At 36.2% G+C, this 27,793-nt stretch overlaps 1 protein-coding gene across 1 annotated transcript in view; it reads right to left on the bottom strand.

Annotated features, from left to right (window-relative positions):
- The window catches only part of TENM1 (teneurin transmembrane protein 1), a 321,398-nt gene that overhangs the window by 230,532 nt on the left and 63,073 nt on the right, over window positions 1-27,793 (bottom strand). The window contains exon 2 of the mRNA XM_086756176.1: window positions 7,537-7,815. Coding sequence (XP_086612302.1) covers window positions 7,537-7,753 — 217 coding nt within the window. The 5' untranslated portion in view covers window positions 7,754-7,815. The remainder of the gene's footprint in view (window positions 1-7,536; window positions 7,816-27,793) is intronic.

The raw sequence follows: 27,793 nt of genomic DNA, 5'->3' as shown, positions 1-27,793 counted from the left end.
CAGTTATCAGAAAAAAAACACACTAGGACTTCTGCAATAGCCTATTTCTAAGGACAATATTTACGACAGTCCAGCTGCTAACATTCTTTCCTACAGATGCAACTTCTGTAGCTGTTATGAATTCCAGTACATTAATACTGAGTAAAACATAGTTAATTTTTCAAAAATTTTACGAAATTTAACATTTACATCTCATTAGTCACAATGCTAATATTATCATTTGAATTTTCAATATCTTGGTGTTTTGCACAGCAACTGTTTATATTTTGATACGTGACTTTTTTAGGTCCTCAAACTGTTTTTCCTGAAATGACTGTATCAACCTTACTCAGTATTCACTGTTTTGTTATATAAATGGTGTTTGGGGCGGGGGGGTGGTGGTGAAAGAATCAGTCTGCTGGTGTTAAACATTACTTTATTCCTTCCATGCTGTTTTTTCCATCTGAGCTAAAGATACTTCATCTGCTTCCAAAGCATTCCTAATGAGTGACAGTCAGCGGGAAACTGATGTTTGAGCAGCTTCCAATAAAACAGAAACTTTGAAAGGAGAACCGTAGATTTTAAATCACATTCACAATTTACTTCACATAAATATCTATAGAACTACGTTGAGAAGTATTTGAGTCTGATTCTCAAAAGCAAAATTAATTCAAGCTCTAAATGAGTTCGGATACACCCACCCTGCTGTTTATCCAGATACGCGGCAATGTCATCTGAGCTACTTCTTGACAGTTCCTTATTTCGGGAGGTACAACATCTTCTGACAGATACATAATTGAGAAACCCTGGGAAGAAACATTATTTTGTTTCAGCATCTGCTCTATAAATGAAGATAAGCAAACCAGATTTCTAGTCCCAGAAAATAAGACAGTTGTTCTTTGTTGTAAAAAGAGTGACGTAAAAGACACAGCAAGAGGACGCATGGTTTGCAAGACAAGTGCAGAGCCCTTCACTTGTTCCCATGTTTCCACGCAACATTCGCTTTGCCACTCTGTCTTGATGTTTGTTCACATCTTGGTTTTAACTTAAGACAGATTTTCAGTGTTATAGGAAGAGGCTCTATTAATACAGCAAGAACATTTTATAGATAACAATGTCAGGCTTTGCAAACAGAATTCCAAAACATATTAATTCTGAAGTTTAAGCCGCTGCTGTAAATATTCCATTAATATTGGGCACAGGTTACTGAAAGGATTTCTGTATCTCGATTTCTGTTACACTGGCTGGGTTACTCTCCCCTTCTGATCTTTATTTCTACTATTTCTGGCATTTTGCACCATAGAAAGTCGGTGATTCAGAGAAGAGACCAGGAATCAGGACTGTCACTTGTATCTGTATACCAACAAACGGATTGTTAAGGCTGTGTAACATTTGGAGAATACTTTTTTTTTTTTAATTTCTTAGCTAAGATTTGTTAGCAGGGGATTGGAAATGCACTGTGATCCTTCTCTAATTTATTTCCTTTTTCAGTAGTTTTTTTTCCTCACTTTTCCCCTCTTGGATATTCACTTTTTAAATCAAAGGAATTATTTATGAGAATGAAACTATTTTTGATCATACAAGGCATTTTTTTTCACTGAGATGATGGCAGATACTGTAAGATTGGAAGCAGCATTACAGGAATGGTGACAGCAGGGAAGAAGCTTCTGTAACATAGTTGTGATGTAGGCAAGGAGCACCCACTTCAGCCTAGTGGGAAAAGAGTCCCTGCACATCCAGCTTGCTCGTATCCTTGATTTGATGAGGAAAAGGAAAAGCATTCCCTCTGTGAGATTTTAAACGAAGCCACAAACGTACATTTTCCTCACCCCAGTTATTCCAAGGAGAGAAATTTCCAATTACTTGGCAAATCAAGAAAGAATATCCAGAGGGGTCTGAATCTAAGTGCAGCCTTTCCCTTCCTCGGAGTTTGCAGATACTCCCCACGCAGAGGAGAAGGCTGCAGTCCAGGAAGCCGCAGGGACCTGCTCAACGCACTGTTTTTCGCTGGGAGACAGTAACATCACCGTGATTAGAAGACAACTAGCCAAACAAAGCACAGCACAGCACACCAGCAATCCCTATTTCTGCAAGGGAATACAGGAGGAGACAAAGCACTAAAGCTTTAGGAGCGTGGAGTGTTTTACTCTGCCTCATATGTAATTTTTTTTTGGACAACGTGAAGCTCATAAACACTCAGACCAGATGGTGTAAAATACAGCAGCAGGAGATGGAGGTTATTAGCTATCGCTTCCTTCTGCTAGCATACAGTCCAGAAATCTGAAGGACCTTTGAATCACCCTCTACTGAAAGCTGAGACCCTTTCGTGAGACAGTACGAGGGACAGATCGAGTGCCCTTATGGAGACACCACTTCATCGTGCTGCAAGTCCCTGCTCTAAAGGATGCAAGTACAAAACGTGCTTAAATTAAGTTCTCAGAAGATTTTCTAAAATTAGCAAAATAGTGTTGTATACAATATTAAAAGTCTAAAATTTAAATGTTTGGCATTTGCAGACAAGCGAAAAAAAGACTTCAGTAATACAAAATGCCTCAACATTTTTGATACAAACCCTATCCAGTATGTTACCAGAAGTATGTTATTTTTGTATTTTCTTTGTTAAATTACAGAATTCCAGGAAAAGTGCTTGCAAAAATGATGTGTTTCTTTTGTAATCAGCCTGTTCCTACCTTCCTCTTCCACAACTCAGGAATGCTTCATTCCACTGTGCTACAATCACGTTCCACAACAACTCAATACACAGCTCTAAACAAATTATGCAGCTTAAAGGTTAAAAAAAAAAAAAAATCCCATCCTTCATTAACTCAGAAATCTCATCATAAAGAAAACACTGGGAACAAGAGAAGTAAATAACTACCCAGCTGAAGAGTTCAAAACCACACACTTCTAAAAGCCTACATACCAGTAGTTTTTTTAAGAAAGACTTTTCCTTTTCATTTTACGTTTTTCCTTGTCTTTTTCAAAACTAATAATCTTCCCTCCAGTTCCAAACATAAAAAAACCCCGCATTTTACCATGTTCTGTTTACAGTTCAATAAACAGCCATTATAATATTCTTTATTGTGATAGTCTTTATGATAGGAATACTAATGGCAAGGGCTCCAAAATATGCAACTGGCAGGTAAGAGCTCTATTGAACCTTCCTCCCCCATTCCATTGACCACCAGGTTACACTGATAGTACTTGAACTCCACCTTCTTAATATCAACTAAAGTTTGGGGATGCTCTCACTGCTCTTTGTGGAAGTTTAAAAGCACAGAGTTCTACATTCACCCAGAGAAGTGCTCCTATTCTCTACCAAAATGATGAAAATCACAGCGACTCCGCGGGCACCAATTTCCCCCAGGAGGGTTCACAAGACCACAAACTTGTAGTATGTTAGAGCATTATTCTCATCTTATCTATAACATTAAGGGGATAGGCCAATAAAGATTGGCTTATTTACCTTTAGCTGTTTTTTAAAAATAAAGTAATTGAAACACAGAGCACACGTTATATGCTGCCCGAATTCAACTCTCCATGGCGCTGGTACAGACACAAAGCAGATCTGCTGCCCTGAATGGATTTACATAATTCTGAAATCAGAGGAGAATATGGCGATTACGTAAAAAGCTTTTGCTGCTTCACAGATGACTAAAAAACACCATGACATTTTCCTGACAGAACAATTTCCTACCTATGCTTGTCAGCACGCCTTATATTTATGCCTCTGATGATAAATAAAACTGGTTTTGACTGGTCATATGATCTTAAGAGTTGCATGTGTTTAATTCTTTCTTCCTGGTCAGCTTAAATTTGTTGAACCTTAAAAGCACGGCAAAACAGACTGCCAATTTCTGCAGCCTACATGTAGTTTTTCCTTTTTAAGAGGAGAAAAGTGCTTTTCAGCACTGGAACTTTTCTATTGCCTATGTATCCTCACCAGAGCTAGAATGCAATGAAGCGCAGAAATGAGAACTGGATGGCAACAGCAGTAATCTTAAAAAAAAAAAAATAAAAAAAATCAAGGATGAAACAGAAATGGGCTTAGGTGGAAGAGCACCACTTTCTCACGTTGTGACCCTGGCCCAATGGAGTTTATTCAAGGAAGATTTTGAAGGCTTAGCTTAATCTGTTTACCTGCTGCTCTTGAAGACAATTTTATATGCCTTCCCTACAAAATATTTAATATGTCACCAATCTTCACCTTTTGTCTTACAAAATAATTTTCCTTACTTCTTGGGCTAAAGCAGAAAAAAATCAATTCTTTGTGAAGCAATCTAAAAAGTAATTTCTTAGAATACTAGTAATGTTGATTTTTTTTTTCCCATAGATTTACCAGAAAATATTTGCTGTTGGATCCTCATGCTAGGAATAACTCCAGTTTGCCTTGCCCATAATGCAGTTCAATATATTTATCTTGCCAGGAACTGCACGTTTTTCTAACCAGAAATTTACCACCACATGCTCATATTGTTAATGATCAATAAACTTTATCGTGCCAGCGACTCAATTCCAGATGCTTATCCTATCAGGAATTCATTTCTTTAAACCAGTGTTTTCTAGAAATCTATAATTAACCTAAAAGTCATAAAGCTTTTTTGTACTACCAGCATTTGTAGAGTGCAGCTCCTTTCATATTTACTGTGGTGGATAGAGAGAAAACTATAGAAGAAAACAGTTCTAATCATAGAAGCATGTCACAAATAAGCTAGAAATGCAATCTATGTGTGGTAGAATTACAAGAACTTTTTTCCTGGCAGCCAGGCCCATCAATGAGTTTCCTAGCAAGAACAATATTTCTGATGACATCTGTCAATTCTACCCAATCTCTTTAAAGTACAGAACCCTGTGTTTACAAATTCTTCCAAAAATTAATTTACTATGTTTGCCAATGTCCCCAAATTATATGATCCTGGATCTGTCAGGAACTTACTTGACAAGATCTTCTTGCCAGGAGGAGATACTGCAGATTTACATATCTTCAGATAAACAGGAGCTTGAACATTCCAGTGACTAAGAGAATGCATTTTAAGATGAACACATTATGCAATCAGCACTGACTCTTCAGGAGTCAATGACTTTGTCAAGAGAGTTTTCTGCTTATTTGGATTTGTTAAGCCAGTAAAACAACTCAGCTCAAAACAGTCTGTAGTGTTATTTGTTAAATCTGGAATTGCCAGATAACTACGAGTTTCTGACGCAAAGTACTCCAGAGACGCAATTTATCTTGCACTGGACTCTCCATGAAGGACATCAGTACTACACGTCAAGAATAATACCTAGAAATCATTGCTTAATGAACAGATTAATTCTGCACCTACTGGGGTTTTTTTTTCTTTCATATTTCTACCTATAAGACATGGGAAAACCAACCAATAAATCAATCCTCTTTGAAAAGTAAGATTTGAGGAATTTCAGGAATTGTAAGAAGTACAAAAACATTGAAGAAGTATCCTATATTTGGGTATTCTTTCCAATCTTTAAACCAAAATTTTCTGTAATTTGTAAGATCATGTAGCCTTTCAAAAAAAAAAAAAAAAGTAGGATATATTCGAGAATTCTGAAAACGTTTTCTTTGAATTCATACCTTGTAGAGTTAAGATTTATACAGATTATCTATATATGTAAACACAAATACTCGCACATAATTTTACATAATCTCAGTTTTCAATTGAAATTTTCATAGAAATAAATCCTCAATATTGATAGTAACAATACTCAAACTGCTCACAACAAAAAACTTCACAGAAATCGCTGAGATATAGCAGTATTTTGAGCAACAAATTACATTTTACTCTGAAGCTATTTATGAAATTTAGATCACTGCCCACTCTAGTTTATATAACCTACCATGTAGACAATAAAAATTCTTCTAGTTTCTATAAACATCTAAATTGGTGATTCTTTTCACAAAATTAACTAGATCAGTACAGATACCCCTACACTTATTCCTGTTATAAGCTTTCATTAATTTTTTTTTATTCTGAAACAATTTTCTTCTCACATGCCATCATCAGAGGTCGTTTGATTGCTATCTCACCCTTCATCATTACCTCTTTATTCATGACTGTTACTATGTGTCAGTTTTCTCATCTATTCTCAACGCTTTTCATGGATGAAGTTCATGGATTTTATCCTCATTGTGCATCCATTCATTCATCACATTAAGTACAGCATACTATTCAGTTGTAGCTAGAGCAGAATATTATGTCACTACCTGGGGATACAACTATGGATGTTGCTTTAGCTTTAATATGTAGAATTTTTTTATGCAACAGTCTTAAGCAATGGCATGGTACAGTGCTCTTCTTACAGAACAATCTTATTTGAAAAGCAGCGCTGTGGGGTTTTGTTTGGGTTTTTTTTTGGTTTTTTTTTTTTACATTCTAAAGATGTGTCAAACATGAGAAAAACTTTGTTAAAGATTCTGATGAGGAAATTTAGAGAAGAATGGATTTAAACCAAATTTCATCTACAGTTTTATGGATTCATACCAGATTCAGAGTCCAAAATTGAACCTGATTTTTTTTCTGGTACTGACTAAGCAACTACCAAGAATCACCAAGAACTCTCCAACCTCCAGGCCCCGTACTGTAAAACCCCATGTCCTTTTGGAAAAAACACAACAGACATGTAATCAAATCAAATTCCAGCTGAAGCCTGAAATTTTACACTCAGCTTTACAAACATTTTTGCTCTTGTTTGACTATTGAGCTCAATCAGTTTTGTACTTCAAATCTGTTTCTTGCCAGGCCATACATTTATGTTCAATGTGCAGCAGAGGAAAACTGTATGATGTAAATCCCTAGAAATATAGAGGGATGAATTCCTAGGAAGCCAAACAGATACACTTAACAGTGCAATTACTAACTCAGTTATACCAAACTGAATTTGTCACAGGAGAAAACTATAATTTCTAGTGCAACAAGCAAAGCTCAACTCTATCCTCACAAACCAGTACCCGAGTATATGTTTTTAAAAACACATTTATGTCAATTACACAATAAAGCAAGCAGTATATATTAAATAATAATATACTAATATAAACTTAACTTTTGGCTTTTTTCTTACAGTACATCAATTATCTTCAGTTTTTAAATGATTTGGTTATTTACATTATTAGAATTTTTTCTTAAGAGGATTGTTGTATTTGAATTCATTCATAGGCTTTGTAAGCACATGCAGAGACAGCGTACAACCTCCATGTTGATTTTATACCAAAATGTGCACAACATATGCAAAGGTAGTAAATAATTAATCAGTCAACATTAGTAAAAAGAGTAGCTACTACTAAAGAAACATTTATCTATAGCTATCATGTGATGGTCTCTGGAATAACAGACAGTGCATCCCACTAGAAAAGAAATTTTACTTCAAAAAATATTTGCTACAAGTTTGAAATTATGGTTTGGTTAAAAATAGGTAAGAAGTGAGTCATCACTTACAAGCCTTTGAAAACAAAATGTTTGCTTGTCTGCTGAACTGATGATATTGTTTCATAGTAAGGAATAGGAAATTAATAACCATAATCAGTAGATAAAATAAACAATTTACCTTGTGTGGACTGGTCAATGTTTTTTCTTTTTCTGCTATGACTGTTGTAATTAAGTCTTAGCTCTTGGCTATACTCATTCAGAGTTTCTCTTGAGTCATAAGATTGCCTTTGCTTTCCCCCATCTTCACTTTCATCTGAAGAACTCGTGTAAGTTAGATCCACTTCATGCTTAACTTTTGAGAGTGGCTGGTAGGGTTTGCAGTCCATCTGCTCCATCTCTGATTAAATAAGCTCAAAGTCATGAAAACAAGCAACTGGAACTCCTGAAGGAAATAGTCCTGGAAAAAAAAAACCAACACAATAATCCATTTCAGATATCATATATAAATTTAGCTCACAAAGGCCTAATTTTATTTTTAGTTGCTATAAACCACTTAAATTGTATTAATATCACTATAATCCAGGAAAGAACTTGAATAGGTCTTATTTTACTGTTCTACTTTCTAAAAATACAATTAAAATAACAACTTGAAAAGAAAAAACCCAAAACCTACAAATCTTAAGCCCTAGCCCATTACACCAAGCAATAACTCTACTTTAGGCATAAAATACGTTACATAACCTTATATTTGGTATTAAAGCTAAGATGGAATAGTTACTGTTTCTCTAAAGGGATGCACACTCATCTTAACTGAAAATAACATTTTTAATCTTTTAAAATATAAAGCCTAGAAACCAGAAAGTTCACTCTTTTGAAGTATTTTGCTGTAAATTACAGGGAATGAGGCTTCTAACACAGTAACAGAAGAAGAAAATCCAGGCCCGCAGAACCCTTGGAGGGATGGCAGGAAGGGACCACCATGGTAGAAGTAGCACTGTGAAGTGCGAGCCTTCCCTTCTCCATGATTCAGGATGCCATCTAGAGAAAGAGGTTCAAGACAGGTTTTTTTTTTCTTAAAATACAAAATCTCAGGGAGTTTCATCCAATTATTTAACGTGAAATGGAATATCAAATAGCACCTTTTTAAAGTGCTCTACCATTGGGGCGGGGGGGGGGGGCGGGAAGGAGTTCACATATCCTACTCAACAAAGTGTGTTTGAAAGTGCTCAAGTCAATAAAACAAACTCTTCAATAGAGAGAGAACTAAAAAGACAAACTGAGGAGCTGCCAGTTCACCAGAGACCAAGGCTGGCTGATAAGCGTGTCATGGGGCTTCCGCAATGAAAACAAGTTCTTGTGCTTTCAAAGGATACAGTGCTATCAAGTTGGTGTTGAGATGCTTCTTCAGACAAGTTACTAACAAGCACTATTTGCTTCTCAAAAGCTATTTGCCTAAATATTTTACTGTTATTTGCCAACATTGCCTATTATTGTCTAACAAGTTCAGTACTTATTTTATGACTTGCTTTAGTAGTCTTACAAGCTCAAGGCTGGCTTAAAAGATTACCTGATGACTCTGTAGAAATGGTTACTGACAGGAAAAAAGCCTTTCTATATATCCTGTCTGACAGAACAAATGGAAATGATACTACAGAAGCCAGAGGAAAACGAGGAGAAATTAAGGGCCTCTACTAAGAAGATGTAGTAGACATGAAATAAGTTTTGCCATGATGGCAACAAGTACAAGCAGCCTCAGGCGCACGCGGTACATCCTACTTTCAAAAGCGCAAAACAATGAACCCAACAAATCCATCTCATTACTGGAAAAATTAGTAGTATACTTATGGACCTTGACTCACAGGGAAAAAAATACACAGAAGTTCCTCCTCAAAGATAACTGCTGTGCATCTATTTTGTGGGAGGTTTCAATATTGACTTTTTTTTTTTTTTTAAACAAGTAACACAGATTTATTAGGATGCACAAAGACCTGTAAAACTTGAAAACCAACTACTTAACAAAGACTTATTTTTATTCTTTTAAAACAAGGTTTAATAACCAAAGCCTTCACTTTTTGTTGAGAACAGTTTGTAACAGAAATACATTTAATGATGTTAACCAAGGCAGGAGATAGACCAAATAATTTAATGTAAGCAATTCATACTAGATTCATTTCATGTTCCAGGTCTTCTCTTTCACTCTGTTACTTTCATACACGCTATCTTCTCATGTGTAAGGATATGCATTTTCTCAAATCTAAATTAATAGATAGATATCCACAAAATATCCCCTTAAAAGCTGTAATTTTATTATTCCTTATTATATAAGGGCAAGAATAATTAAAAAAAACATGACCAGCTTATGAACAACACAACCTTAGCACCACATTGCCCCCGTTTGAGAACTACTAATGTCTCCCGCCATTGTACACCTGACCACATTTCCAGCTGCAGGGCTGCAAACGCCTGGCACGCGAGTGCAAAGCCACAGCTCAGCTTTTCTTAGCGTAACCCTGTCCACCAAGCCACTTAAGCCCCAAGCTGTAATACTGGCTGTCTTCAGTGCATGTTACACGAGACCAAAAAGACTTCATATGAAGTTTTACACCCTTTATGGTGGAAAGATGCAGACAGAGGTATAATGCAGACAGATCCCAAATTGCCTACTCATTCACCACCGGAAGGAAGTCTTCCGCTCACCTGGCTAACTCTTCCCTTCCCACCCTATCCCAATTTTACCAAAGCCATCAAAACCAAGTTGCCCTAATGGCTCGCATAAGGGCTGGAGATGCAGCACCGGGGCTTCAAATGTCACTGTAAACTTAGACTGCCTTCCACAGATGGACTGAACTTGTGCTTCCTTTATTTTTGCTTGGGGTTTTAACGTCTCATAAAACCACAGCTACCTGGCCTGATAGGAAAAGCAGGTGATAAATCATCTGAACTGAAAAAATACTTTATAAAATTTTTCAACAAAAAATGCTTTTATGAATCAGGAACACATGATAAAAACCAGATCAAATCTTCAAGCTTTGCCAGAGTAAAAGATTCACTCAAATTTAATGAAGGATGGTATGTCATGACAACTTGAATTTAAATACTGGCAATCAAATACTTTAACCTTATTTTATCTTTTGTTTGTAAAAAGACAACACAATAAACAATCCAAAATGCTGGAATAGCGCAGGAGTATAAAGAATATTGCTTAGATGTTTACACAGGTTTCTTCAAATAACTGGCCTTCAAGTAACTAAACAAAATACCCAGCCAATCAATAGCAAGTCGACCGTGTCAGCAAAATGATGAAGTCTAATAAAAGCTTATAGTTCCTGTAAGTGACCTTTGTATAAGTGTCTTAATGCTCTCCTCCTTAGAAAGAATAGCACTTTTTTGACCTTTCCATCACTGTTCTGTCACTGAAAGGGTTCACAAAATATTTAACTATAACAATATTATAAAATACATAAATGATATGTTTATCATAGATACAAACACATAAATATATGAAATATCTATTTAGGCACTGAATAGGAAGTAATTCTCAACCTTACTTTAAAACAGATACCGTATACAGTTAGATTTGTAGAAGAATATACAACTAATTTAAATTCACAATGAAACACTCGCAAATTAAAAAAAAGTCAAAAAGCTCTATTAGATGGGAAAACACTACCTTTTAAGTAATGGAATTAATATAGATATGTATACAGATTTATATTTTTAATGTACTATTTACGCAGTTTTGTAAATGTGTTGTATGTGTTACTAGAAACTATTTTCACATTTCACTTGCATCAAAACCCTCTTTACATCAACCACCTGACTTTCATGTTCTGCTTAGATCAGAATACTACTTGTTCTGAAGCACAATAAAGTCACAAAAACTGTGGCTTATGAGAAAGCCTGTGATGAGGCTGTTTGCAGTGCACGCGCTAATCAATAAGTATTTCATAAGAAAATTCACTACACGCATTTATACTGCATAGAGGCTCTGTAGTCAAACACAGTGATGCCACAGAGAGCACGTTACTTCAATAGTGCTTTGTATAAATACTTATCAAGCTGCTCTGATGAGGGAGCCCATTTAATGAGCAAATTTCCATAATGATTACCAGCCATCAACCCCATCAAATCACTGGTGGCATACCCAGTTGGTTACCAGTAAGTTCAGACTTGTTTAGAGAAGTCAGGGCACAGAGGATAATGACTAACACGTTAGCTGGGCAGGGTCTTCCGGAAGCATACAAGAGTAAAAAACATGAAGAACTGTAATCTTTTTTGGCCTCAACTAAGCATTATTTCCAATATGCAGATATTCCAAACCACATAGAATTAAAATGCGATTGCAGTTATGATGCTAAAACATAACTAGGAAAGAGTCCTTGTCTGCACATATTCAGATGCTAATTTCAGAAGGCAGCCTCCTGTAATTCCATTTTTCATTCTCAGAGGCTCGTTCAATGAACTACAAACCCCAGCTCCACATTTGCTCAATTCTCTCTTATATTTCTTTTCTTTCAATATATACCCTTATCTGAAAGATACCATTTGCTTATTACCTTTTCAGACCAGTGGTTTCTGAAAATGAACTACTAAGCAGGTATTTCAGCTCTGGATTGCTGAAGGCAAAAAGAATACTACCTTTATTCTCCAAGTCTTTTCTCAGATACAAAACTGCAAAATATGAAAGACAAAACAAAGCAAACTCTCTTGATTTAAACCTTTGAGAAATGCAGTACCAAGGGCGGGGGGGGGGAACCAAAAAAACAAAACCACCAGAAAACATATTCTGACCTTGTACATACCTTCAAAACTCTATCCCTCAAATATTTGTTTAGATTTTACAAACAAAGGAAGTCCTTATGTCATCCTGAAGTCCTCTGCTTTACTGAACAGTTATATGCAGCAGGAAAGATAGCAGCTAAAACAGTCAACCAGCAGTGGAGCAGGAATAAATTTTGTTTTTAGATAATGCATGGAATTAGATAGCAATATGAAGAAATATGGAAAGCCTGCTTAAGTCTGCGGGATGAAGCACATAAAACTTTCACTGGAAGGGAAAAAGTCATACTAAAATCAACAAGGAGTAATTGTAAGCAATTCCTAGAAGACTGACTGAAAAAACTGATTTTTTTTTTTTTTTTTTTTAAAGAAGCAACCAAAATTCACATGGACTTTTCCTGTGGATCATAAAACATCAGCACATCAAAAGATGTTTGAAGACAACACAATGAAGGATCACTACGTATGACACGCTCAGTATTTCTCTGTATATGAGTGAGATATTGTGAAATACTGAGACACTGTGTTATTCCTGCAAGTGGACTACATCCTACCTCTTGAGAACACATGCACAGATAAAAGAAAATAATATGAGAATATGGGTTTTTACAGATCTTTCTAAATCGGGTACGTAAATGCAAAACGCAGTTTTCAGGGCCATACCATGGGTTTAACACACTCCCTAGAAGATGTGCTGTTTTAATTTACAGATGGATTACACTTGCCCATACGTTTCTATCTGTCATGGTGATAGATGCAAGTGGAATACGGTTCCTTTTCACATTTAATGACCTTCATTCAAAATTAGTAGAAGTCTAATTTATTTCTATGTTAACAAAGAATTCAAAATGTTTCTCATTTTATGTCAGGAAGAAAACCCTGCAGAACAAAATTGTGAAGAAAGTCAGGTTGTTGCAGTATTTTGTGGCATATGGCAAGACTGAAAGTGAACTGAAAAACATACGTTATGTCAGCTACTCAACTGTGATACAGAATTCTTGGCCAACACGTGCCCTTCACTTTACTTGGAGAATTGCCACTGACTGTAAAAATCACAGAACTTCCTAACGTTTTATTTTGGAAACCCACCATTTGATGTTAGTGAGGATAAGCAATGCATGTTCAAGGACAAAAGATCAAGCTCTGCTGCTATGGGACAAAGTATGTAAGTATGTCCGTGGTTTGGGGTGATACAACCTGGACAGGTCCAGAATATCTCCTGAACTCTAAGTCTTTCTGAAAAACTGTAATTTAGAAAATACAATTCCTGATTATATTGCAGAATAACTCCTGTTACGAACATTTGATTTTAAATTCGAAAAATTCTGTCAAAAGCATAATTTTGCATTGTAAAAATCTAATATTAGGAGACTCTACTTAATAACCAAGTTCTATGAAAATACAGTTTAATATTAGAGCTCTTTTGAATTAAAAAGGTAAACAATATCAAAACTTTTTTTTTTATATACACACGCTATGTAAGTGCTATCATTTATCTAACAATATAATACAACAGTGAGGCATACACATACTTATGTATATGCTGGTAGGAAAAATGGGATCTTAATTTCATCTAGGAATAAGCAGGTATTGGCCTTTGGAAGGTTTGCTGTTTTAAAATACATCGACATGTAGCAAGTATTGCATTCATTTATATTTGACAAGAAAACTGAATCATGCTTTGGCTATTTGTTGATAATGCAAATTGTACAGCCATCAAATTGAGATAATTATTGCTATGTCTCTTTTCCAACTGTGTGCTTAATTAAGAAGACCCAGTAAGACCTAATTAGCAACAATGTAATTTTTAAAATCCAATTTAGTAGCTCAGAGATTACAGAAATTGAAAATAACATGTTCCATTTAGATATTATGAACTTTTTGAGATACCAATTTAAATCTTGTAGCACAATAAGGCTAGCACATGAGAATAATTTACAACACATCAATACCACAGAACAGCTAAAAAGCAGCTCAAGTATCAGACTGTCACTGATACTAGGATGCCTTGGCAATAGCATTTAAAAACATTCACCTGACATTCTTGTCTACATTTTCACTTTTCCTGTTTCTAATTATAATAAAGGACAAAGTCTTCATTGAACAAACTCAGCTTACTCACCAGAGTATTTATGGACTGTCAAAGCATAAGAACAGCATAAGAAAAGTCCAAGTACCATCACACTTGATGAGACAAAAGATTCAATGAGTTGACATCACAGTGAACAAGGTCACAAAAAGGGAATTTTCCTGGTAGATTATTCCCCCACCAACCCGCCCACCCCCACATTATTCTTAAGTTTGCATTCTTCCTCTCTAAGAAAGATCCCACAAGATTTTGTGGTAGATCTCAGGAGGCCTTAGTATTTTTCTTTTCCACTGGCAAAACCAAAAAACCCCACCTAACAAAAATCTCTGAAACAAAATGCTAACACCCCTCACCATCTCCAGTTGAATATTGCTAATGGGACATGTAATCTTAAATATTATCAAAATCTCTCTACTATTTGTCTACTCCTCAGCTTTGCTGTGCTTTCTTCATATTTAGACTGATAACCTTTTGGGGGTCATTTATTTTTGCTACATTAGAGCTTCTAGGACTTTTAGAAGCAGCATTGATCCAGCAACATGTTTATTTGTAGTAGAGGCTCAAAGCATTGGTGCACTTATAGTAGACGTATGATCTATAGTTTAATGTCTTGCAAGTATACAGATATACCAACAAGTTATCACAGCAGCATGTAAGAACTTTTATGAAGCCACTATTATTCACTCCACATAGGAAGTTAACTTTTCAATCTTTTCCTAAATACTTCATTTTCTTAACTTTTGCTCTTCTAACTCTAGGAAGAAATGCCATCAATTATTATGCAGTTCTGACATCACCTACTAAGTTAAAACTTTAAAAGTTTTTCAGGCATTTGAAGTACTTTGTGCAAGAAGATCTGACTACTGCCTGACCACAAGCCCAACATCTGCATCACCTTCATTTGAAGTATCACTCAGGTTGCTATTTGCGTGCCCAACACCATCGTGCCTGAGAACTGATCTTACAGTTCCTTTTCTTCTTGCTTTGATGTCTGTCAAAGTATTCCGTGTCTTCAAGTGCCATTGTTCTGACAAGCAGACCCTCCCAATGGACTTGTACTATATACTGTGACTCCCAGAACTGCTATTATTTGAGCTGGTGTCAGATTGATTTTCTTTCTGTTCATGATAGTGCTATGATCTTGCAGAGTTGAAATTACTGCTGATTTATGCCTTGATGGAACCCCTCGAGAACTGCCTTGTATCAGCATGTCACCTATGAAAAGGTACGTCTGAATCCTCAGAGATCTTTCTAGCAGAACCTTTGTTCTCATTTCAATAGAGAATCCTTTGTAATGGATGTTTGCTAGAAACTTCTCCTGCAAGTACCAAGAGTCTTCTGTAGTGCAAACTGGAAGTAATATTATGCATCTGGCCATTTTTATCAGTCTGTGGGAACCTTCATGGCAGAGATTAACTTAACATAAGATCTCCATCCACAACCTTACAGTTTTCGCAAATTGATTGTACCATTTTTTTTCAGCATGCCACAAAGACAGTGCAGGTTGTGCTGGCACTGGAGAATGAGAATATTCGCTAGCTTTATGTCTAAAGGCTTACCTACTGTCGTGGTTTAGCCCCATTCGGCAGCTAAAACACTGCTCAGTCCCTCGCTCACCTCCTCACCCCCCAGCATATCTATACTGGCTGCATTTAAAAAAATCAGAATCATTATCCCTGCCTTAATATTAGGATGTGCTGTTGTCTTGGTGAATCATTTTTCCTCAGGGACGTTGTGTAGATAACAATTCTGCTCATGTTAATTCTATTTACATTTGGAGCACTGTAGTACACATTTAATGCAAAGCTGTGTTTCTTTCATGAGCAAGAAAAATGTCACTTTCCTTTCCCAAAGCACCAAAAGGCTCCTTTGACTGTCACAGAACACAATTATATGTTAGGACTCTGCTGTCTCTTTCCAGCCAACAAGGCAAGCAAATGACCTTTCTTTAACCTATGGCTGAATTGCATTCTAGTCGGTTCAGTGAATATCCTTTTTTATATTCTCCCATATCAAGTGTCTTCCTACTGAGGTTATGAGATGGGCACCTGCCTTTTACTTCTGCTAGTGATTTCATTTTTTTCTAAAAAACTTACTTTCATTTGAGGAGGGATCTTAACTCCCCATCCTGCATTTTGTACCCTGGTTTGTTACCTTTGTAAATACCTGAAACCATTCAAAGCTGCAAGGAGACTTTGCCAGCAGAATTTGGTTACTGGCTGCTGCACTTGGCCCCACCACACAATCACGTAAGGGCCATGCACGCTCACTTACTCCATGTCATGCTGTGGGTCTGGTGAAGAATAACAACACTCTGAAACAGCCCCCACATTCCTCCTCCATTCCATGAAGCAATCTTCATGTCTGGCCTGTCTTGTTTTATGGGTAGCTTGGTAATGAAAGGAAAGAGACATTCCCCCACAGCACAGGTATCTCAACTGCGCTTTGGTTTATAGGAACAGGATGCTTGGGGAAGCAGAAGAAAGTAGCTGTGACATTAATGAAGTAAGCCACTGCTGACCTGCACGAGAGAGCGAGTTAGCAGTGGAGGATTTACAAACACGATGCTGAATGACAAATATCATTGCTGAAGAAAATTGCACCACACAGCTAAAACAGAGTATTACGTTTTAAAATTAAGAAAGTTCAGAGACAAAAGAACACTATGCAAATCATTGCTTACATATATAGCTCAACTCACAAGAAGCCACATAAATAAGCTGCCCTTGAAAAAATTTGGCGTCACTGTTGATCTGGAGAGAATTATAAATATTCATTTCAGTGCTGTTAGATGTACAGGAGTTCTAAGGTTTGGCAATTCGCTATGTGACAAGAAGGTTTCTGTCAACTGTTATTAAAAATGACTCATACTAACGTCTTCTCTGTTGAAGAAGAAAAGTTGTACAGCCCTAAAAAAGTTGTGTAGCCCTAAAAGCTACCGTTTCACCAGCACGTTGTTTGGTACTGAAGGCGTTACTAATGTGGAGGTGAAATGGGACTGTAGGCACCAAAGGAGATGGGCTAGTAACATACATGACATGAATCTTGTGAAGAACACCATTCTCTTAAAAGCTTAACTTAGAGTTACTGCTATGACATTACACTGAAAATAAACAGAAAGTACCAAACATTCAAAATAAAATGAAACAGTCATTTCTTGTTCTGTAGTAAAAGAAATCTTTTTATGCAGTTAAAGACCAATTGAAGATCTTTTTATACATCCAGAAGCACTTCATGCACAAGTGACTGTTAGACTGTGAAATGACTGGGGCTACACAGAGTTCTGGCATTTTCAAAATCCACTGGAGATCATTCTCCATGACGGCCTTGCAATATGAGGTATATTTACACATTATGAGGTATACTTGCATATAAGATACAGGTGTTATATACTTTGGAAAGGACAAAACTACTTTTTTAGTGAAAGTACTGTGCAAAACTGTCTAAACAATTTTTACATATATTGATTGCCCCTACATCAACATGGTAATCTGCCATGGTGAGTTTGTTTGAAAGTTGATACTGGTTTTGGAGTTCACTGTGAACTGAGGACAGGATCTCTATTGCCAATAATGGAAATAACCTGAGAAATATCTGCACTCCTTCTTCTGAAGATCAAATAAAATCCAGGCTTCACATCCACCTACAATAGCCTGCATAATTATGGAATAAAACTGCTTTGTCCAGGATATAACAAACAAAAAAAAACCCACAAGAAAACAAACCAAATAAACCACCCAACCCCTTTCAAAACCACTGTAAATGCAGAGTGCGATTCTTTTCCTCAAAGCACAAATCTGCATATACTACTAGAGTGCAGGTTCTGACATGCGTTCACTTACCAAGCATCTAGCTCTCAAATCGTGGTATTTGTTTATAGGTTTTGCAAACATATATATAAAAGCTTCAAAAATACTGCAATTAGAAGGGTTTTAACGTATGCAGTTTAACTTCTGAGAAAAAACACAGAAATTCCTCCCACACATGGGATCTACTTATATTTTTATATCTTGCCCTTATAAAATTACAGGGAACACAAATATGCAGTCTAATCTATAAACATTAACATGAAATTTGCTACTAAAATGGTCGTGAGAGGGCCCATTCCTCATTTCAGCCCCAACAATTCCCAAACCCGTTAGTAACAGACTTCCAGCTAAGCTTTAATGAGCATGGGAGACCTAATCACAGGTAAAATAGATATAAATCAAACTCTTATTCCTACTCCTACACAGAATTCTTAAAACAGTCGACTTTGAATTACACACAGTGAAGATGGTGCCAGAGAAACAAGAGATAGAAGTGAAGTGGCTTTGGTCCTGCATCGACTGTTCTACAGATGCTTTTGTCAGAACAGTAGAATCTGGTCCCCCAGTGACATCCCAGTTGGAGTACTTGGAAGGGGAAACAATTATTTTTCCAGTGGCTTCAGCTGATCTGTATATCTAGGGAACGGAGCATTGAATGAGCATGACAGAGAGTATCATTTTAACAGAAAGAAGGAAGCGGTCAACCTGTTACTGGAAATAGCTGAATAGTTGGAGGAAGGAAAAAATTACCAGCGGTAGGGTAAGAGAAAAGAGATTGTTTCAATTTTTCTTCTGCAGTTAATGGAATATTAAAAAAAAAAAAAGAAAAAGAAAAAAGGTTAAACTATAGCTACACCAAGCTTTATCTAATAGATACTGTTTCCTAGTAATACAACTACACCAGTCAACTAATTTAAATAAATTTAAGGATGAGCACACATACAGAATTAGACCAAGGATGCCAGGGCTCACCAGCACTGTTTCCAGGTATTACTGTCTACACGACAGTGATGGCCAGTGTGCTAGCTGTGTCAGAAGAACACACAGATATTTCTATTTAGATTTTTTTTTCCCCTTCTTAATTAAGACTTTTAGTAAGTTGTTTTGCCTTTAATTCCTAAAACATTTATTATTCTTAAACACTTTCATTTCAATTGATCTTCAAGGTCAGCTCAGGCGCTTTCTTCTTACTGAAATGAGCAGCTAATTCTACATTTCAGAAGTCATGTCTCACCAACACATCCATCTGTGTGACTCTGGTAAACCTTCTTGTTCAATACCTGCAACTGCTGAGAACAAAGCACGATTTCCCTCTAGCTCTTGTTAATTTTTTTTAAGTCAAATGCCAGAAATCTTGTAAAATCTTGTAAAGTACAAAGGTCTTTTGTTTTTTAAAAGTGACAATCCCACCTAAATCTTTCTTGCTCACATACAGTGTCTAGGAATTTAGTAGGCAAAACAAACAAATGATCCTCCACGTTAGAGGGGGATGAGGGGAATTTTTGTATATTAAAGAAAAGAAAAAACACAATGAAAATGTGGCTACACTGACCAGACACCAAGAAACACAACTGTTAAAACGTGAATGCTTTCTTACTTGATAGTTTTATAATTTACAATTGGAAAAATGAGCTCATGAAGATTACAAACTTACAAGTTACACAATTAAGGTCATCCTCAATATCATCCTCTTAAATAATATTGCAACATTTCTGAGTAAATACAGTGAAGTTGCTGAAGCTGCAATACTCACTACTTTATTGATATTGAAATTTAGTAATACTTTTTTTTTCTCCTGGAGCAATACCTGCATTTCTTCTAAAAATCTGCATGCATTCCCCTAAGACTTGATGGGCACCGCACTGACGTACAGTGGCATAAATGAGTTCAGACTCAAACTTCATGCATTTAGCAATGTGCTAAACACTGTGATTTCTTCTTTGAAGTTCAAATGAGAGAACTAAGATAGCCATTACAAAAGCACTGGGAGAAACACTGGAAAAACATGTCGTATTAGCAGCTTGAGAGGGTCCATTTTACAACCACAGATGTTTGGAGACTGAACTACTTCAATAACTTGGGTTTAAACAATCTTAAGCCGTATTACAGTCCAAAAGTAATTCAGAAAACAAACTGCATTAGGTGAGTTTGAAATTAAAAATCCTTCTTCATCTATTCAGTAGAAGGAAAGAAAAAGACAATTCACACTTCAGTGAAAGTGTGCAGCACACCAAATGTTAAAAAGTGAGTTAAGAAATCATTACCTTTTCTGGATAACATCCAAATGGTAGCGCACTTAGATCCCAAATTAATCAGTTGACCAAAACACTGAGTAAATATATCTACCTGATGAGTTTAAACGTAAAAGAACACATGAGAAATTGAATTCTTATAGCATAAATATCTTGGCTGAAATCTGGAATATAAACAAAATTATCGTATTTACTGAAAGTTAAAGACTTAAATTAGTGAGTACCATGTGTTTATCTAACAAATTTCAGCTTGCTAATCTACTCTGATCATAATTTTCCAAGTCAAATGATTATGAGAAATGCTCAATAGATGTTTAATAATGATCAAATGTCTTTTTACATCGAAAAACCCAGCCCAAACTTAACACAGAATACATTGTCATTAACACACAAAAAATGAAAAATGGATCTGCTAGGGATACTGGTGCTCATAATAAAAATCAATCCTTCAGCATCAATGTATGTATTGCCTGCATCAACGGATAAGAAAGCACCACTATTAGCAATCCATGTGGCTGACTTTAAAAGTATCAGTTCAGATTTTAGCTAATGGATACTAATTCTCACATCACAAATTTAATCTTTAAACTGCAATAATAAATACATTTGTGAAAAGTTATCTGGAACATGTAAGAACTCCACAGCTACAGATTCTGTAATTCAGAGTTCTTTTAGCAGGATTAGGTTAATCTAAGCAGAGATGCACAGATTCCTAAGAAGTTAAGGTCTCCCAGATTTAAAATAAATAAATAACTAAGTCCAAGTTAATAATCAGAAACAGCCTAATCAGATTAAGGTTGTGAACTCTGGACTACCACAGTGTTTTCCAGCAGCTCAGCAAGCTTAATCCACAAATGGATAATACGATACAAAGCATTTTTATCAAATATTCCCTTGCAAAACACTAAATCTATCATTTTGGTAAAGGAAACAAATAACTTGGCTAAATCTAATACGAGATTTAACCAAGATCTTTAAGCAAGCTATCAAGGGCTACAATTGTGGCCGTGTTAACCCTTTTGCTCACAAATATATTTATTTGGGTAATCAAATTCATTTACTGTCATTTGAAATAAGATAGTTAAACATTTCAATAAGAATATATGAAAGTCTTTTCTTCTTACAGCAGCTTCTTGTACTAGCAATTAATTTAAACCTCAAAATTTCAGAACCACTCCTCTTCTACAGGCAGCCTATTTCTCCAGTATTTTATGCTCCCTTCTGCATGTCTCTTTTCATCCTGAAGATATCACAGCCCCTTTCCTCCCACTTCACAGAAGGGTTCTCTGGCTGTGAGACTGCCAATACTACACTGAGGATTAACAACAATGAAATTTTGTTTTAAAAAAAACATGTACATGAAGTGTCACCTCTCATATGTTACCATGTGTACTAGTTTTTTTCCACTGCATTATAGCACTTAAAAGGAGGAATTTTGAAACCACTATTATTTCTAGAGGCTTATTTTTATAGATAATGGTATATTATAATGCTGGACATTCCTAATAAACAACATCCAGCCCCCAAACAAGGTGCTTTAGAAGTCTTAACAACTTCTAGGGCAGACAGACATCAAGGTTTCCCCATTCTTCCTTCCGTAAACCAAAAGAAAAGACTACATTTAAACATAACATTAGTACCCAGTAACAAAAAAAAAATTCTTGCATATCACCTATTCCTTGAATTACTTTCTGTGAAATGCAAGATTACTTTCAAGAAAATACGCCGCTTCACTTTTATCTATAGTGCTAGTAATGGGACTAAATAATACAGAGCCATTTTAAGATACCATTTCATTAGGAGTGGCTTAGCGTACACCACGTGCGATGTAACTTTGATTGCCTTATTAGCAAAGGTCATCCCCATAGTCTAGTATCATTGGGTATATTTTACTTGTCAGTTAAGCTTGGATGAACGCATACAGCTAACAGATTGAACAAGCCACGTAGATGTTTCCTATCAACTCTTGACAAATGAGAGAGATAAGGCCATACAGTTCTCATGACTAACTGATTTTGACATGCTGATATCTGTATAACAAACTGTTCACAACTACACAGAAATTAAAACTCTGCTGTAGAATTAAACTTAGCTTGCAGCTAAGAAGCTGTACTTTCCTTTCACAAACACTACTCCATTCTAATATATGACATTTGCTACAGAAATAAAGTTTTGGGGCCACATAAGTAGTCCAAATCGATACATCTGTTTTACAATGAATACACAAAATTGCACTTCTCTGAATTCATGAGTAAGAATCTTTTTCACCGATAAATTTCTTTTTTGAGTTCTTTATCCAAAATCCTAGAAATGTTTTTCTTCCCAGTGCTGTCCTCATGTTTCCTCTTTGGCTTTATACACCTCAGTCATCTTCTCTGATCTTTCTGTTGCTTCGCTTCAAGTACTTGAAGTGCTTTCTTGTTTACACTCAGCCAAACTAAAGGTGTAGTGCCCATATAGAGCTCAGATGGCTGCATGCTGCTACACAAGGCATTTGGAACATGTAATAACGTTCCTCGTTTCAGCTCTCGTAGTCTATCACAGAAGTTAATTTTTGCTTATGCTTCACCTGAAAGAGTGACAGCAACTCTTATCTCCCAGCCCTGAGATTTACCTCAGCCCCCTCCAGAAAAGCATTAAAATTTCATGGCACCGAGAAAAGCTAATCAGACTATTCATGCATAATCCTGCTCAATTTACAATGAAATAAACTACGTCTTAAAACGCGGCAATTTTGGAATATAAACAGACAATCTTTCAAGGCTTCAGTATATGCACTTTCGCATGTGGATATTGGAAAATACCCGACTGTCACTGTTTCTGAAGTGCTCTTATAACCTATGCAATCCTCACACCGCTAAGCTCAAAGTAAGGAAGAAGACTCAAGTGTGGCTGATGTTTTCCCTGTGCATTTGGGGACAGGATCCAGCCTTAAACAGAGAGCCCAAGGGGACCCAAAAAAAAAAAGCCAGGGCTACTAACACATAGGTCTAGTGGTCATTATTTGTTCAGATGCATCAGGCCTGCCTTGTATGCACAAATCACCTGTGTCCTACACGCATTGTAGGTTTGCACAAGAAGTCTCAAGGATTCTCCAAGAAAACAAAATCTTGCCCCCAAAAATTTCTGCAAAGAAACAGGAATGTGTCAGGAAAATATCCCTGGCTGTAGTTTGTATCCCAAAGTGGCCAAATCCACTTTGTGGTTTTCAGGCTGACCCATGCCAGGAACTCAGAGAAGACACTCACTCCTACCCAAGACATCACAGGCTGGATTAATTTGCAGAAAAGCAATATTCAGGAAAATATACTCTGTTTGTCAGGGAAGACAAAACATGATCATACATTTTACTGCACACTTCCAATATCTGAGGGCTTATCTAAGAGGTAATACTGATAAATACTGAAAAGAGTCCTAATTCAGAATAAATGTTGATTGCTTGAGAAAATGACACGGAATTGCACATGTGTATATGTATCTTAATGTCTATGCATTGGTCAAATTTTTTTCGACAAGTATAAATCAGCACTCACATCTTCCCATTCATTTTTCATGGAAATGCTCTGAATATGTACTGGACAGCTTCTGATTAATTTTCATTTGTTTACTAAAAATGAAAACATTTTTCTTTGGAACAAAACAATTTTCTCAAACAGAAATGTAAATTAATCAGCTTTTTATTTTCCAAATAATACTCATTTTTCACCATAAGTATCAGATTTAATGTCAATAGGTATTTGTTTATTTGCTAAATAAAACTGTACCACCTCTTCAGTACAATTAATAGAGAACTTGACTCTAAGCACATTTTTGAAGTATAGCTTAAGCAGTCATACATTTCTAAATACTGCCTCAATTTATTTAGCCTGTTAGTCCATTGTTCAGTTTATCCCTAGGAAAATTACAGAGATAAGCTTGAAATGTGCAGACCAGACACACTCACTACTTCGTTCATCATACATCTAAGGTATGTAAAATCATCAGCATCTTCAGATGTCTTTGAGAACATTTCTCCTTTCTTGGTTTCTGAACAGCATGCACTACTATTCAACCCCGTGGTATTATCACAGCCTGCAAGAGCTATTCTTCCACAAACAATACACATTTCCTTTGCCAGTCTCACCAGGAGGAGACCTTAGCTACGCTGGAAAAAAAAAAATATTCTAAACATCTATGTGAAGTTTAAATTTCTATCAATAGGTGGCAACACCGTTATGTGTCAGATACAAGGCATATGTGTTAATGTACATGCACATGCCCAGAACACATGTATGAATTATTGTGATATTTAAAATTATTTTAGTACTATTCCCTGACAGACTGCAAACCATACCACTTGAGTCAGGAGGCAAATATATGCATTTGGTGTATGGTCAACTGGATTACGCATACCATGGCTGCTACACAGCGACCAAAAGATTTTTCAAGAAGACTGAAGAGTTGCTCTTGTCCCTTGTGAAGCCCACATGGCTGCTTATGGGATTTCAGGGGTGTTGAACCTTTTGCTCATTTGTCATCACAAACAAGTTTTATATTGCATTGTGATGCAGAAAAAAGTCACATTTCTGAACAGAAAACTTTAAACATGGTCATCTGTTTTGTATGTCTTATGTTGAGTCTCAAATCCCAAACTGGTATGTGTGAGGGGAAAAAAGTACCAGTTGGGGGTGTAAAATATCTATGCTACAGAAAAAGCTCTGGAGCAGCTCAGAGGTATGCAATTCGCTCCAGGTCAGAGAAGAAGCCACTGGTAATCAGAAGCAGAATCTGTCTCTCCTGCCTCAACCGTGAGCTTTAGCCATGAGGCAGATGCCACCTTGCAGATTCCATTGTATTCACCACCGTCAGTAAACCCAGAGCCCTGTTAAAGCTCAGACATCTTTGTAACAGCTCACCATCACAAAGCACGAGGGACTAATTAATTCACTCTCCAAATATGTCTTTTTTAAACTTCTATCACAGCAAACAAGAATAGCACTAGAAAGCCTACTGCTACTAAAGCTACATTTCTATGTATGCTGTTGGTCTATAGAGAAAAGGTAAACCTTCAAAGAGAGAGGATTATACCATGAGATAGCAGTTCAACACACACAGATAGTCTTTTGTTATTTGCTGAACTACATTCATCTCCCTTTTCAGCAAGGGCTTTTTTTTTTTTTCAAGTAAAGATAAGTCCAACTGTATATTCTCAACTGATAAGAAATGAATTTGGGCGTCAGTGCATCAGGAAAGCTGTAGAAATTTTGATAAAAGCTCTTTTGGAGGGGGGAAAAAAAAAAGGCAAGGCATCACAGAGAGGTTATGTTGGACAATGTTTTGGATACCATGGTTACAGCTGACCAGAGGAGCAGGCTTCCTGTATTACTTCTCTGTGGATAGTCCATTAATTTTCAGTTTAACAGCCATGTCACATCCTGGCTAGGGTTCAAACATGATAAAAGAGGCACATAAATGAAAGAGATTTACAGGTTACTTGAATAACATTAAAAGTTATATCATAATTTAAACTACTTCAAGTGTTATGAGGATTGTTAAAATCCATCAGAACTAACATCTAAAATCTGTACAAACTTTCATAAATTTACATACATAAATACTGATCTATCTCAATACACACATGTGTAGACCCACAGCCCAGTTTTTCTTTGCACTATAGGAATAGCACTGTTATTCTAAGAGAACTCAGTAACAAAGTGAATACATATTTTAATTGATAGCATAATGCAACCATCTCCAGGTTAAACAACTGAAACTCAAAACATGCACAATGTACACGTGGTAGCAATATTGTTGGTCAGATTTAAAATAGAGGCAGTAATAATCAAATATCTTCTCAACTACATTTCCACCTAGTGGGAAATACTTGGTTTATTTTAAAAAACACTTCCAGATTTAAGTTTTTCGTCCTACTCTTTCCTTTCTCCTTATTCACTTTTTTTTTTTTAAAACATGGATATATATGATGCACATCCTGAGATGGCAGCATTTCAGGAACAGTAAATCAGGCTGCCATGCTTACTGAAATTATTTTCATGTTTGCAGATGATGAAAAATGATGTCTCTAGGACTGCAATCCACACTACTTTGTGAAAGCAAACACATAGCCTTGGTACTGCAGTAAGCTTTGGTAAAATACATTTGTCACAAGGAAACCATAGGATTTTTTTTCAGTCACAAAGACTGCAAAATTCCTCCTACTCCTTGTGGAATCCATTCAGATTTATATCGTTTTAGGCTGGCCATTTGTTTGTTTATTTACTGCCTCCTAGGCAAAATATTGTGCCAGAAATCAGTAGGTAGAATAAAAGACTCATCTACATTTTCCTCACATAGACATATTTGTGTTCTACTCATGTATCTCACCCTCACAGTATAGGCAGATCAATCTATCTAGTTACACCTTACCAGAAAGCTATTAGTGGTAATTTGCAGAAAATATATAGTAACTAATTATTAAGGTAACCCTAACAGGTTTATCATTCATGAAGGCCTAGTAAATTAACTATACGCTTAGAAATATTTGCCCCAACCTCTCTATCTTATTTCTTTCCTGCAGAGTGAGAATTATGCGTTATCCAGTTACAAAAAAAGACTGCTAGTACCCATGCGGAAATTCACAAAGAACTACATGTAATTCAGCAGCCAGTGTCACAGATGAAATAAAAATATTCCTATAGATGAAACCTTCACAGAGGAAGAACCACATACATGTGGTGACTGCGATCTAGTCATTAGTTTACAGAAGAATCCAAAGTTTTCTAAGTGCACTGTAAATCTACATAATGTCTCAAATGCAAGCTGTTGCTTTTTATCTTTCATTTACCTGCAAATGTATAAAACATCATTTCACCAGACAGCTCTTTATGGGTTATCCACCTGAAGAGGCTCAGGAGAGATATTCTAACAAAAAAGATGGCAGTAATTTACACTTTAAAAAAAGGCTCAATAAATTGATCTAATTTTTTTTCCAGAGTGATTCAGGAACTAATGAGATCTGCTAAATCTCCATTTCTGCAGGTTGCTAACACACATTTTGGGGTGGGGAGAAGATGTGCAAAACACTTTCTGTAGAAAGTCTGCTGTTACCTTTACAGACAGAAGACTTGTTACCTAGTTCAGAAATAAATAACTTCCCAACTGAATTTGGCTTAGAAAATATTCTTGGATGGCAGAATCTTGATTTGCACAGCCATTTTTAACCTGACTTTATTTTTATAAAGAGAAAAATTGAAATCATTCTTCAAATATACCATGTTATCAAGTGTAGAAGAAAGAGAAACACCCCAAACGCAAGCACTGGCAAAACAATACTAGTAAATATATATTGACTACACTGAAAAATGTAAAATCTTTCTTCCTCCAAAAGCATTACCAGACACTTTAGAAATGCTGCATGCTGTGCTGATTCACTTCATCCTTCACTGATGCACGGTCACCTCTAATCAGAAAGGCGGCGGTACTTAACAGTGTGTAAAAACACCTCCTTCCAGTTAAAAGTAAGGAGGA

This window comes from Chlamydotis macqueenii, chromosome 11 (assembly GCF_036417535.1).
Source record: "Chlamydotis macqueenii isolate bChlMac1 chromosome 11, bChlMac1.mat, whole genome shotgun sequence".
Classification (NCBI taxonomy): Eukaryota; Metazoa; Chordata; class Aves; order Otidiformes; family Otididae; genus Chlamydotis; species Chlamydotis macqueenii.
Note: the sequence above shows the minus strand (reverse complement) of the source record. Positions and strands in the feature narration are given on the sequence as shown.